A 15,135-nucleotide genomic window follows, 5' to 3' on the forward strand; every position below is an offset into this window, starting at 1 on the left:
TCTATTTTTTATTAGGTTTGGAACTCTGCAGAACTCACTTTGTAGTTTTGTTTTGTATTTACACTTATTATTGTATTATATCATTCTATTTTTTTTTTTGTTTGTTTTCTGTGATGCCATTTTGTGTCCCTGTCAATAAGACATCGATAGGGATATGGCACTGGAAGTTATGCCATGTGACATCATCTACACAATGCTATGGAAGCCAGTGTTGCACAAAGGTCAGTGTTCAATATTATGAATACTTTGTAAATCTTTCTTAGTAATTTTTTTACAATTAATTATTGGTTATGCTATAAGACTCTGATTTCTGGTATATGTTTTGAGTTTAGTTGCTTTTATCCTTTGATTCCGTTTTGACCCTGTCTAGTCCTTAGTACATATTTCATTTACAGGTCCGTTTTTTCCTCCCCCTTGGGGCCTGGCAATTTTCACTTGTGGCAAAACAGACAGACACTGATATTCTTTAAACCTTTCAGAACTGATTATCATGTGGAATTGGGTAACATAAGCATAAAAGTGGAACATGAACCATGCTGATCGATTAGCAGTATGCAGACTTTGAGAAGAAGTGGACCATGCACTGACTCGACATACAGCACTGGAGAGTGGCTGGTGAGAGCTGAGCCTCTCCAAGACAACTCCCTATGGTATAGAGTACAGTGATCCCTCGCTATATCGCGCTTCGTCTTTCGCGGCTTCACTCCATCGCGGATTTTAAATGTAAGCATATGTGAATATATATCGCGGATTTTTCACTGCTTCGCGGATGTCTGCGGTCTACAGTACATGTGCTTCCTCAGTTGATTTGCCCATTTGAATTCAAACAAGGGACGCATTTGAATTCAAACAAGGGACGCTATTGGCGGATGGCTGAGAAGCTACCCAATCAGAGCACGCAGTTAAGTTCCTGTGTGCTGCTGATTGGCTCAGCAACGGAGTGCTGCATTAACCAGGAAGTCTAATCTCACTCATTCAGAATTAATGCACGTTACTGCTAATGCTTCAGGATTGCAGAAAAGGTAAAAGTTTTGGATATGTTGAAGGAGGGGAACAGCTACACCGCTGCAGGACACAATTACAGCATCAATGAGTCCACGATTCTTTTTATTTAAAAAGGAGGAAAAGCATATAAGATCTACGGCCGCAGTGTCCTTTAATCAGGGCGCAAAACGAGTTGCAAGTGGACGTGATAAGGCAGTAGACTGGATGGAATCTGCTTTAGGGATTTGGATTGAAGAGTGATGGAAGAAGAACAACGGCGGTGCTAAACAGTCGCCTGAAGAGGCTCCTTTAGAAGAGCTGTAACGCTATCCTTTGTTGTGCAGTAAAATTAAACTCATCGTTATCGGACAAGTCGTCGTGTCATTGTTGGTGAGTAACCATAATTAATTATTTACGTACATTACTTATTACATGTACATAGTTTAGTGTCGCTGTACACACATTTTACTGTATACAATTTTTCTTGTATTGTACGTATTTATTGCTGGTGGCCTGTCTGTTGTAATGGCTGTAACGTATTGATATCAGAGATGCTCGATATCTTTAAAATAATATTTAGGTTTTACTGTATGTAAACTGTGTTTACATACATAATTTCAACGAATCTTACCTAATATCTAAGAGAATACAAAGGGTTTATGCTGTATAACTGTGCGTGAAATGTTTATAATAGTGTGGGAGAGTTTATAAGAGCTTAAAATATATAAAAATAACCATATAAACATATGGTTTCTACTTCGCGGATTTTCTTATTTCGCGGGTGGCTCTGGAATGCAACCCCCGCGATGGAGGAGGGATTACTGTATTGCTAATCTAGTGGTAGCAACTGTTGCCTTCATCTCTATCAAGTTTTATCGTGGGTATCCTGACTGAATCTAATAAATTATTTTTTTAATACAAAATAAGCAAAAATTATTATTTGTTAATTTGCATGGTTGTTATGGTTATTTTGTCACTGTTGTGGCTTTGAGGGGGCACTGTAGGCAAAATTATTTTTCCACAGTGCATTCCTCAGCATTGAATCTGGACCACCCGTGAAGCTAATGCTCCCTGTGAGAAACTGTATTTGGGGTAATACCAGATAAGACAGCATTGCAATATGAAAAATGTATTATACCAGTATATACCAGTAAATCAATATTCCTATACTACACTGTTTGCATAAACACTCATTTTGCTTAAAGGAGAGAATCTTAATATAACATTCAAACTCAGTAGAAAAAAGTCAAAATGTGAAAAATCTAATTCTATTTACAAGAAACTGTTCAAAATTCATTAATGTCATTGTAAAGTACCGGTAAGCATGTCAGGCCTGTGCTTAGCTCTCTGAGTTGGGTGAGTGCTGAATTCAATGGATTTTTTTCTGGAGTATATTATTGTATTTGCAGTGTGTTTGGTTTGGATTCTTTTTATTACTGTGTTTAGTTGTTAAAAGAAAAATAATTAATTGATTCAAAAATATTTTATGTTGTTATCTTTTAATTTCAAGATCTTCACAGATGTATAAAAAGAAAACACAGCCGTAGCAATATTCGTAGCAGCACAAAAATGAACACTTGAAGACCTACCTCAATTTTAGTCAAAAGGTCCTGCAGCTCTCCTGATTCATTCATTGCTAATATTTTTTCTGCTCCCTGTTGAAGAGCAAGAATATCATTGCAGCTTAAGAAACATTATATCATCTAGACTTAAAACTCATATACAGTACATGTGATAGTCCAATAAATAACATTTTATGCAACGAATTATGAATGTTTATTATGAAAGGCAATAACATGTTTTGCCAAAACTACTCTGCACATCCCACCAAAGTGCCTTTTTATAAATATAAAGATCAGCATGATAAGAAAACAATATACTGTAAAAGAAGTGTGACTTGAAATTGTTTGCTTATACTTGTATCCCATCTTTTCTGCCAGTAGATCAAACTTCCATCCATCCATCCATTTTCCAACCCGCTGAATCCGAACACAGGGTCACGGGGGTCTGCTGGAGCCAATCCCAGCCAACACAGGGCACAAGGCAGGAACCAATCCTGGGCAGGGTGCCAACCCACCGCAGGACACACACAAACACACCCACACACCAAGCACACACTAGGGCCAATCTAGAATCGCCAGTCCACCTAACCAGCATGTCTTTGGACTGTGGGAGGAAACCGGAGCAAACCCACGCAGACACGGGGAGAACATGCAAACTCCACGCAGGGAGGGCCCGGGAAGTGAACCCGGGTCCCCAGGTCTCCCAACTGCGAGGCAGCAGCGCTACCCACTGCGCCACCGTGCCGCCTAGATCAAACTTTCATTTTTCAATTGTGTTTCAGTTATTATTTTATAAAAACTAAAATGTAATCGAACTCCAAAAACAAAGCATTGTGGAGCAACGGTATTTATTAAATGTCAAACTGCAATAACAACCTGGAATACCCCATTTAACGAGAGAAATCACAAAGAAAAGTAGAACCTATGTCACCCAATGAATTATTGACTTTGTCCTTAACAGGGAAAAGTTTGTTATGGTTGATAATTACATTTCTACAGTCCATCATACAGGAATAAGAGGTACACAAGATGTAGTGATTGCCCTGATACTCTCCTATATCTATACTAACAGCTTGAAAGGATCTGAAAGCAATTGTTTAGCAAATGATACAGGTTTGATTGATACCTCTAGCAATGTAGGACATTTTGAGGAAGAGGCCAAAACATTGCAGAGGTGGTGCCAGGAGAAGAACTTCCAAATAAATTTGAGGATGGTATTGATTTTAGAAAGAATGCTGAACCAGTAAAACCACTGGTCCTCATGGGAAAAATTCGGACATGAGTGTCAGTAGGCTTTGTGCCCTAGGAACCAAGTTACCCAAACTATAATATAACATTTCAGTAATTATTTAATTCTCTGATGCTGATCTTTCTGATCATAAAATACGTCATTACGATAGCAATCGATGAGATGAAGCCTTAGTGGATGTCCAGTCATGAGGTGTTGTGGAGATGATTAGCAGATTCTCTATCACTATTCATCAGTTTTAGTTTTCTTATGGAATTATTTTGTTCAGAACTGTGGGGATAACCTTGCAGACATAATGCTACTTTTGATTATAAAGTCAATTCAACCAAACAACAATTGATGGTGCTTCTGATAAGTCATTGTCATAATTTATTCACCTTTCCAATGCTTCTTTTCAGTCTAAACAACTTAGTCAACAATGGCCAGAATCAGTAGGTATGGAGTGTATACGGTTACGTCTACTCCTAAAATGTTGTAAAATATGAACTTGTATTGTTGTGTTGTATTGTTGTTGTGAGAAAAACTTTAGTCACCTAAACAGGACACACATAATTCTTATATATTCACAAAATCCCGAAACATAAAACAAAAGACTTGACTCTTTAAACATTATTCCATTTGCCATTCCTGGAAAGATGAGCACAGACATTTTCATTGAAGTTGCCATTTCTGTTTAACTGTTAGGTGGAGGTTTCAACACAGGCTGTACAGTAAGGAGGACTTGTGAGTGGTGGTGGTGGAAGAAGATGTGCTAGGGGTGCTGTAGAGTGAAATGACTTGTATGAATTTTGTTATGTTGTTGTGTTACTGAGGACAGGATGTAATTCTTGCAGTCTTGAAGGAATTCTATATTTTTCTTGGTTTTCTTTTAAAATTCAATTAAAAGTTGGAATATACTGGTGTCTCAGGTATCACAGAACCATAAAATACTGACATTAAAGGAAACAGTACAAAGTAATAGTGTTAAAGTAAACACTTATAGTGTCAAAATTAATGTTTAAAACTGTATTAATGGACAGACTGGACCCATGTATACACAATTAATATATACATATATATATATATATATATATATATATATATATATATATATATATATATATATATATATATATATATATATGTGTGTGTGTGTGTGTGTGTGTGTGTGTGCGTGTGTGTGTGTGTGCGTGTGTGCGCGCGCGTGTGTGTGTGTGTGTACAGAGTGGCCCATATTTATGTATATGATGTTTCACTGGCTGTAGCATGTAAACTGCTATGCGAAAGGTTACGAAAATGGCATCACTATGTAGCCTGGGAATGGGTTTAACGATGACTGGACATTAATGTAAGCAAGATGGGGCACCATCACACTATATCGTACCAGTGCGACAGTTGTTGAACAAAACATTCCAACACTGGATTGGCTGAAGTGAGCCTGTGGAATGGCCGGCTCTGTCTCCCAATTTGACCCTACCAGACTTTTTTCCTGTGGGGTTACCTAAAAGACAAGGTGTATCAACATCCCATCCACAATGTGGCTGAGCTACATGCAGCTATCACAGAAGAACTTCAGAGGATACCAGTACAGATGTGCCAAGCCGCCTGTGTCAACATTGCTCTTTGTCTTCAGGCGTGTATCAATGTGGATGGCGCATTGGTGTACCACACCATGGACAACAGGGGATGAAAAAACATTTAAGGTTCTTAATGTTCATGTTTCATTATATTACTTGATAATAACATTGGCAGTTTCCTGACAATAATGCCTTTTCAATAATATACATAAATATGGGCCACCCTGTTAACATTTTAATACTGACTGCCTAGCAATTATACAGTGTATATAAATGGTAGTGTGAACAGATAAAATGACAGATTCAGAATAATTATGTAGATCACAAAGTAAAGAAAGAAAAATGTTCAGTTATGCTATGTATATACTGTGTATGCATCATGCTAACTATCATGGTGGCTGGGTAAACGTGCAGTCAATGTTTATTTGCGTATCTTTTACTTTTTGCACCAAAACTGTGTTCTTTCACAAGAGGGACATTGTACCAAAGCCAGTTTAGTGATGGGCCTTGGTTAGTTCAATTTTTTTCAAAATGTTCAAATAAAATATGACAGGTTTTGAGTTTGTTTAATTTCATTACCTTCAGCTGGAACAATGGAGTCTTACTAATAAGCTTCACAACCAAATTCTATTCACTGTAACAATCAACCTTTGTTTTCCTCTAATTCTTGCGACAGTCACCAACAGTAACATAATGCTAAGGATTTGGTAGTTCATTGCTGTTTTATCTCATTAACTTTGATTGACAACATTTTCAGTTTCAAAACCATACAAAATAAAAATATGGAGAAGCTGCTAAGAATAAGCTGGATAAAGTGCAGTAGAAATGTTAACAGAATGCTGAGCCCATTGTCAGTATATACAATGATTGTTTTTTACTGAATAGTCTAATGTTAGTCACACTTTAGTTCTAGTACAGTACACAAACTAAAGGAGTGCACATTACACTTTAGTTACAGAATAATTAGCATAAGGTATAGTATGATATGACAAACACTATTACAAAATTTCTATATGCGCACTTATGGCAACAAAAGCTCCTGCTTTAAAGTGGAAAGTTATTTTTTCTTCATAAAATAGTTTTAATTTGCTAACAAAGTACAGAGGGACCTTCAGGTATACTGTGTTAAAAACATTTACTTTTTTTTTTTACTGTTTTCATTTTATTAATACTGACTGCTAACATTTGCAGAGAAAACTGTATTATAAGATGCCTTACCCCAAGATAATGCCCATCAATGAAGACCACAGGAAGAGATGGTGATTCTGCCACCCTTTTGCACCGTTCCTCCAGTTCTTTTCCATATTCAATGTTTAATGCAATATTTTTATCGACAAATTTAACTCTGTGATTCTGGAATATCTTCCTCACAAGTTCACATCGTTCAAAGGTTGTTCTTACCACTCGGAAACTGGTGGTATAAATTACAATTCTTCCAAACTCCAGCATTAAGTTTGGCTGAAAAATAAAAGTTAAAAAACGATTAGATTATTTTTTCATAATGAAAATATCCATCCATCCATCCATTATCCAACCCACTATATCCTAACTACAGGGTCACGGGGGTCTGCTGGAGCCAATCCCAGCCAACACAGGGCGCAAGGCAGGAAACAAACCCCAGGCAGGGCGCCAGCCCACCACAGGGTGCGCACACACACCCACACACCAAGCACACACTAGGGATAATTTAGAATCACCAATGCACCTAACCTGCATGTCTTTGGACTGTGGGAGGAAACCGGAGCACCCGGTGGAAACCCATGCAGACACGGGGAGAACATGCAAACTCCATGCAGGGAGGACCTGGGAAGCGAACCCAGGCCTCCTAACTGCGAGGCAGAAGCACTACCCACTGCGCCATATTGCCGCCCTAATGAAAATATATGTGTGTGTATTCTGTGTATTCAGAAAGAATTCAGACCATTTCATTATCTTCACATTTTATTGTGTTGTAGATTTAGTTTTAAATAGATGAATTTCCCATTTTTGCCATTAACCTACACTCAGACAAAGTGAAAATGTGTTTTCAGAAGGGTTTGCAATTTTTTTAGAAATCAAAAACTGAAACAGACTTTAAGGTTATGTTTAGTCACATCCATCCATCCATCCATTTTCCAACCCGCTGAATCCAAACACAGGGTCACGGGGGTCTGCTGGAGCCAATCCCAGCCAACACAGGGCACAAGGCAGGAACCAATCCCAGGCAGGGTGCCAACCCACCACAGGACACACACAAACACACCCACACACCAAGCACACACTAGGGACAATTTTGAATCGCCAATCCACCTAAGCGGCATGTCTTTGGACTGTGGGAGGAATCTGGAGCGCCCGGAGGAAACCCATGCAGACACGGGGAGAACATGCAAACTCCACACAGGGAGTTCCCGGGAAGTGAACCCAGATCTCCTAACTGCGAGGCAGCAGTGCTACCACTGCACCACCGTGCCGCCCTACTATATTCATATTATCCTTTTGTAGGCTTAAATGTGACATTTTGGGTATTTAGTAAAAATCTACATAATCAGAAAGGTGGTGCAGTGGTAACACTGCTGCCTCAGAGCAAGGAAAGCAACATGCTTGGGCCTTCACTGTGTGGATTTCTCCCAGTGTCCGAAGTTCCAGTTTCCTCCCAGTGTCCAAAGACATGTACGTTAGGTAAATTGGCCAAATTGGTCCTAGTGTGTGTGTGTTTGCCCTGAGATGGACTGGTGCCCTCTCCAGGGTTTATTCCTTGTACCCTCTGCTTGCTAGAACAGGCTCTAGCTCTTCTGTGACCATGGTATGTATTAAGCAGGTTTGAAAATGACATGACTTAACCAGAAACTGTTAGTTCAGAAACAAGAGCACTGTACTGTATGTTTAAAAGTTCCATCATCCATTGAATTTCTAAACCCACTATTTCCATTTACTTTTTGTGGGGAACTGCAGCTCATCGCTATGGTGAAATGTGTCTGGGTGCCATGACTGATCTGAATAGGCATAGTTTGTTTTTATCAGTGCGGTTCAGATTCTGTGGGTGTAGGTGTGCACAGGAGAAATGAGCAGACATGGAATTTTTAATGGAGGAATTGGATGACTGATTGTTAATGTGCATGAGAGTGGTTGACACATCCATCCTTCATTAATGCTCTACAGATTGCTTAGCACACCTACACTCACAGAGCTGTATAAAAGTACTGAGTAAGAAAGGAAAAAGGGAGAAAGGAATAAAGTGGACAGGGAGAGAACAGGGAGCAGAATTCTGTTGGGGTAAGTGCAAGAGGATGAAGTGAGTGGTCAGGGAAGCCCCATGGAGAAGTGTAAACAGAGGCGTTCCTGAGGTGGGACAGCCCTGATGATTAGGTACAGCTGGGATGATGGTGGGTTCCAGGGGTTCTGCTGGACCAATGCAAGGTGGCAGAATGAGGGAGCATCCCAGCAGGTACTGGCAGAGGTAGTATGGGCGGGAGGGATCGATTAATGATCACATTCGGCAAAGTCTCAACCCTACTGAGCATGCCTGATGGATGAGCAGAGGAAGATAAGGGAGAGAGCGAGAACTTGATGAATGGAAGTTGATTCTGACTGTGATTTTACCCTTGGATTTACCAATTTATTGTATTTATCCATTGTATGTTAACTTCCTCACTACACTATTGGCTTTATGAATTACTTGTTAAAGATTTTGACACTGCATTTTGAATGTTTTAGTAAAACACACTTTGCACTTTTGCACCTTATTTGTTGTTTGTGTCCTCACTAGCCTAGTCTATCCTTGGTTATGACTGTTGATGAACCGGGAAAATTTGATGGAGCACATGGCTGTGGGCAAACACAACAGCATTAAAAGGAAAAAAAAAACAGCGTTGAATGAATCACCAGTTCAATGCACTAACCCCTCACACACAATTCAAACTCACCACAGGCACATTTTAAATGACTAATGCACCTAATTTGTTTGGGATGTCATCAGAAACTACAGCATCAGGAGATGACATCCAAACATGAGGATAAAATGCAAATTATACACAATCTTTGACCAGTGCTTCTGTGAGGCTACCTGGTTTTACATTTTCTCTTTTTTAAATTAGATATGCAATTTTTATTCTAAAAAACAGCAAAGCTCTTAAAATGGAGGTGTAATTTCGGAAAGAATCAGATGTGGCAGATTTTATTTCTGAAAATTCCAGAATAATGCAACTACAATATGTAATTTCTGAACTGTTATTTTTACAGCCACCTCAAGTGAAAAATCACTACATGGATGAGCAGCACACTGCTTGCTTTTGACTACATCAAACAGAAACACATTGTTGGGGTCTTTAATTTAACCATCAACATAGTAATAAGGTACAACTACTAGTATCTACCAGTAACTCATTTTAAATTAAAATACAGACCTGAGATACAAGAAAAGACCCTTCAGAGCCAAAAAGGAAGCACTTGAATCCTTGTAGTTTAATAGAAGATACACACCAGAAAGCTTAGACTTTGACAAGCAATGTCTTGCCTCTGAGTTTAGACAAAACTACATTCTTTCAATATTTGCTAGATAGTACACTCATAACCATATGACTAAAGACATAATATTCAGTAGGATAACCTGCAGATTCATCCTGTTTTTTAGGATCACACAGCCTTACTCTGAACAGATTAACAGCTGGTTTCCAAAAACATTTCATATTGTAGTGTGTACAAGCCAGGTAAACCTAAAGAGACTGAACAGTTAACATAAACTGAATTGTGGAGAAGCACAATGCTGATCTCCCTGCTATAAAACTCTTCTAACAAACAATGGAGTACGCCAGCAAGTGACAGCTAATAGTATAACTGCTTAGAAAAATAAATTGATGGCCCAACCTCTACTCGTTTGATGATTCATAATGATCAGTCTAATTATTTATGAAGTAGCAGAGATCAGCACTAATGTCATAACTCAAGGGATAGTCATGCAAAATGCTGAGCAACAAGAAATGAACTTGACACACTTGAATCAATAATGATGGTCCAAGTACAAAAGGGTATCAAAACAAAACCAAAGTTGAAGCCAGACGTTATTTACCATGGTCAAGGAATGTTGTTCACAAGGACTCCCATTTATAGTTTTAATTTTAACCTTTGCATGCTATGAGATGTTGCCACCATGATATCACAGGACACTTGACATATGAGTGACATGACTAGCAACCACATAAGATCCAGGAGACCAGAAACTCTAAAATGACAGTGTCCATGAAACTAAAACACAAAATGGCAACACTCGTGGAAATGAGAGTCACAAATTTGTAAATGAATGATGTCATTGAATTAATGATAAAAAAAATAAACAACATATGAAAACAAAAGGAAATGATGTTTTAAATGATTTAAACAGTCCTCACATAAATATATCAAAATAATTGGATAATTCTGGCACTAACTTTCTTTCAATAAAAAGTACCATTTTAGTCCACTGTTTCACTTTCTACAGTCATGGCCAAAAGTTTTGAGAATGACACAAGTATTGGTTTTCACAAAGTTTGCTGCTTCAGTGTTTTTAGATCTTTTTGTCAGATGTTTCTATGGTATACTGAAGTATAATTACAAGCATTTCAAAACTTCCAAAGGCTTTTAATGACAATTGCATTAAAGTTTTTACAAAGAGTCAATATTTGCAGTGTTTGCCCTTGTTTTTCAAGACCTCTGCAATTCGCCGTGGCATGCTGTCAATCATCTTCTAGGCCAAATCCTGACTGATGTCAGACCATTCTTGCATAATCAATGCTTGGAGTTTGTCAGAATTTGTGGGTTTTGTTTGTCCGCCTGCCTCTTGAGAACTGAACTCAAGTTCTCAATGGGAGTAAGGTCTGGGGAGTTTCCTGGCCATGGACCCAAAATTTCGATGTTTTGTTCCCCAAGTCACTTAGTTATCGCTTTTGCCTTATGGCATGATGCTCCATCATGCTGGAAAAGGCATTGTTCATCACCAGACTGTTCTTGGATGGTTGGGAGAAATTGCGCTCAGAGTCCATCTACTTCTGGGAGGATGAAGGTGCTTAAGAAGTTGTGAGTAATAGATGGGACTGCTAAGGGATCTTCAGAATTATTACGTTCTCAGTTACCCAAGTACAAGCAATAGTTGGGTAAAGCATGATGAGAAGCTAGGTTTGTTGTACTACAGGTGAACAGGTTTATTAGAGGCAGAAGATACCAGTGAGGCAGAATCAAAACAGAATGATGGCAGAAGATCTTCTGTACTACATTACCTTTCTTGTTGTCTGTTAAAATTTTACATGTCAGAATTGTTCGACCAATTTTAAATACAACTAATCTTGTCCTATTCCATAGCCCATCACTCAGACATAAATTACGCAATAACATTACGATACATCCTTCTTTCAACAGTAATTCGGCCAGTGAAAGACCGGACGGTGTTAACAGTTTAGATATTCGACGGGATATTGTAAGTTGATATTTTTCATCTTCCGCACCATCACCACCAACTGTTTCAGTATAGTCTATTGATACGCATTTAACCAATTTGCCATGTAACTGATCGACAATTTTCGCGTTAATTCGTTTGACTTTATCGTTTCTTGGTGCTAAGATTGCCCGTGTACTCATTTCTTCTGCTGATAACCCTTCGGGATGAAATTCTTCAATAAGATTTGGACATAATAAGTCTTCATTTATTGGGAACATAAAGTGAAGAAAACATAAAAATTTATAAGAGCTGAGAGCGCAGGAACTGTGTCTGAGAAAAGCATTCACACAAATGAGAGGTGAAAGGACCATGGGCATGGTTGAAAATGGTTGAGAGGAGGGTGGGACTTGAAAAGATCTCTTGGCAATAGTCTTGTCTCAAGCTTTTCTTTTATAATAGAGAGATATGCTAACCCATAATAATACACTAAATAACCCCACGATTACTTTCATTTATGATTGGTTTCCTACTTAAAAAGCCTGTCAGCAATGGTGTTCCTTTGACTTTGCAGAAATATAGAATACTTAATCATTCATAATATTGCACTGGGGCAGCACGGTGGCGCAGTGTTAGCGCTGCTGCCTCACAGTTAGGAGACCTGGGTTCACTTCCTAGGTCCTCCCTGCGTGGAGTTTGCATGGTCTGTGTGGGTTTCCTCCGGGCGCTCCGGTTTCCTCTCACAGTCCAAAGACATGCAGGTTAGGTGGATTGGCGATTCTAAATTGGCCCTAGTGTGTGCTTGGTGTGTGGGTGTGTTTGTATGTGTCCTGCGGTGGGTTGGCACCCTGCCCGGGGATTGGTTCCTGCCTTGTGCCCTGTGTTGGCTGGGATTGGCTCCAGCAGACCCCCGTGACCCTGTGTTTGGATTCAGCGGGTTGGAAAATGGATGGATGGATGACATTTTCCTTTTCTCTATGCATTGTAACAGCAGAAAGCAACAATTATTTTATTTACGGTACTAGTTTCCTTATCTTCCTTGTTTCAAAATAACTCATTTTCCAAGGAGTGTGCCATATAGACTTGGTACTAAAATTCTGTTACCATCAGGGGTAGCTCATATTTTGCAGAGTTATTCTAAACCCCATTGCTTAAATTAATTAAAATAGCTTGCAGTGTATTTTTATTCTCCAGACATGAACCCTATACATCAAAGTTCTTAGTTAGAAGGTGTCCACTGCAGTGGAGTAACTGTTTAACATTTTACTTTCTTTCTTTTCTTTTTTTTGCAATTCAATGTCAACTTCAATAGACAGCCACTTTTCATTTTATTGTTGACAAATGGATAAATAATTTCATAGCGCCATTTTCTTCATAACATGAACTTGAAATGCTTGTTATTACTGTCTAATAAAGTAAGTTAAAACAGAAAGAAGAAGGTCTAGTCTGTTATTGAATCACAAATGTAGGAGCAAAGCATTGTTAAGTTAAGGGAAATGGTGCCCAGTACCTCCTGGATTGAACAGGAAACCAATATATTCCCTAATAAATTTAGGCTCAATTTATAAATAAACTTTTTTTTAGGCATCAAACAGCCCCATCCAACAGAATATCATAATTGTGAAAGTTTTCTATGCTGATAACATTGCCTCTAGTAGTAAAGCTAAAGGTACAAGACAACAATGATTAATTTTCGCTTTGTTCAGTTTTAGTCCACAGGTATATTCCAACACGGTCAAAACTTTGGCCCTGAGATTTATTTATAGTTATAGCAAATGCTAAAACTATTAGAAATTGTTGTCTATGCAAGACGAATGGTAATCTACTTGCTGAAATATCACCAGTATCTAACTTAATACGCAGAAGGAATAAGACTTCTCCTGCATGATTACCATGCTGGCAACTGAATATTTATTCAGTTTTACAATTTGTAAGCATGTGCCATTACATAGGTTTTATCTGTCGACTGCTAACACACAACTGAACTACTAATGTTCTTAGCAGAGCGGATGTATATAAGGTACTATGTTTGACGTATGCACTTTAAATTGGTTGTATTGGCTTGAGAGTATCATTGTTGTATTGCTCCTAATGAAGACAAAAAAAATTATATTGATGTATACTACATGACCTACAGTTTTAAAGAAAAAAAATGATAGGTTAAGCAACATATATATATGAAGATATACACATACACTACTGATACCTAGTGGCCACTAGCAAGGCACTCCCCTCCCCTGGAATGATTTATGCCACGTATTTGTATTGCTAGAAATGCACAGTGATAGTTAAAATACATTCAATAAGGCCACTGTGTTGTTTATTTAGATTTTGTTTTAAAAGAATGTTTTCTTGTACATAAGCTCAGTAGAAAAACTTACATGCAAAAGTATACCCTAATTTTTCTATTAAATGTCAAAAATTGTGTGATTAAACGTAAAATTGCAAACGTAGAGCAAATATTACAGAAGGATCCTGTGTTATCACTTTGCAGCTTTTTAGTGGATTTAAATAGATGAAAACATTTTCAAACCAAAACAGAAATAAACAGCAGAGCAACCATGGTGGTTTCAAATTGTAAATATTATTGTGCACTTATAACAAACTGGGCCTTTCATAAATTGCAATGTGCTTCATAATCTCCCTCCCCAGAATGAGACTTAAAAGAATCAACCTATATGAGTGCTATACTAATTACAATTTGAAATCAATATGGCTGCTATACTAATTATATTGTTTTTAAACTGTTATTGAACACACACATCTCAGCTGGTTTATTACATCATTAGATCACCTGTGACGTGCACCTAACATGAAAGATACCAACTAACCCCATAAGTTCTTTTGTAAATAAGGAATAAGAATAAATGTCAAAACCAGCTATACAACTACCTGTAACCAGTAACCTTTTACCCGCATTACTATCCTTACTATATCCTGCATATTTAACCCTAGGGACCACTTTAAACTCAGTTTACCACCATCAGAGGACTTCACAAAGCATTCTTTTTACCCTTAAGAGACTGCAGCCAGACAAGGAATGATCAATCCTACCTGTTGGCTATTCTAAAAATCAATGATCGAACAGAGACATTGAGTTTAGGCTTTGACTTGAAAATTATATTTTATTTGCCTGATAATCAATCGCAGCAAATAAAAGCAATATGAAAGAATAATACAGCCTGGGTGGTTTAACAAGTCTTCATTGAACTTCCAGATGACATTTCCCAGATGGTCCATTTCCTTAGTTACAAATTATATATCCCTAAGCAAAAAAAAAAATTCTTACCAAAGAGAGAGTTCCTTTTCCATGTGTCCAACACCTTAGCAAATAGCAAGCTCTGTTTAAATGTCCTTGGCCCCTCTTAAATTGTCAGAAAAGCAGAAACTGAACCAAACACT

At 38.1% G+C, this 15,135-nt stretch overlaps 2 protein-coding genes across 2 annotated transcripts in view; both read right to left on the bottom strand.

Annotated features, from left to right (window-relative positions):
• slc30a9 (solute carrier family 30 member 9) overlaps positions 1-15,135 on the bottom strand; it is a 990,624-nt gene that overhangs the window by 214,815 nt on the left and 760,674 nt on the right. The gene's annotated exons all lie outside the window — the stretch shown is intronic.
• grxcr1a (glutaredoxin and cysteine rich domain containing 1 a) overlaps positions 1-15,135 on the bottom strand; it is a 48,056-nt gene that overhangs the window by 6,550 nt on the left and 26,371 nt on the right. The window contains exons 3-4 of the mRNA XM_051928336.1: positions 6,570-6,809; positions 2,574-2,639 (exon numbers count right to left, since the gene is read on the bottom strand). Coding sequence (XP_051784296.1) covers positions 2,574-2,639; positions 6,570-6,809 — 306 coding nt within the window. The remainder of the gene's footprint in view (positions 1-2,573; positions 2,640-6,569; positions 6,810-15,135) is intronic.

This window comes from Erpetoichthys calabaricus, chromosome 5 (genome assembly GCF_900747795.2).
Source record: "Erpetoichthys calabaricus chromosome 5, fErpCal1.3, whole genome shotgun sequence".
NCBI lineage: Eukaryota > Metazoa > Chordata > Cladistia > Polypteriformes > Polypteridae > Erpetoichthys > Erpetoichthys calabaricus.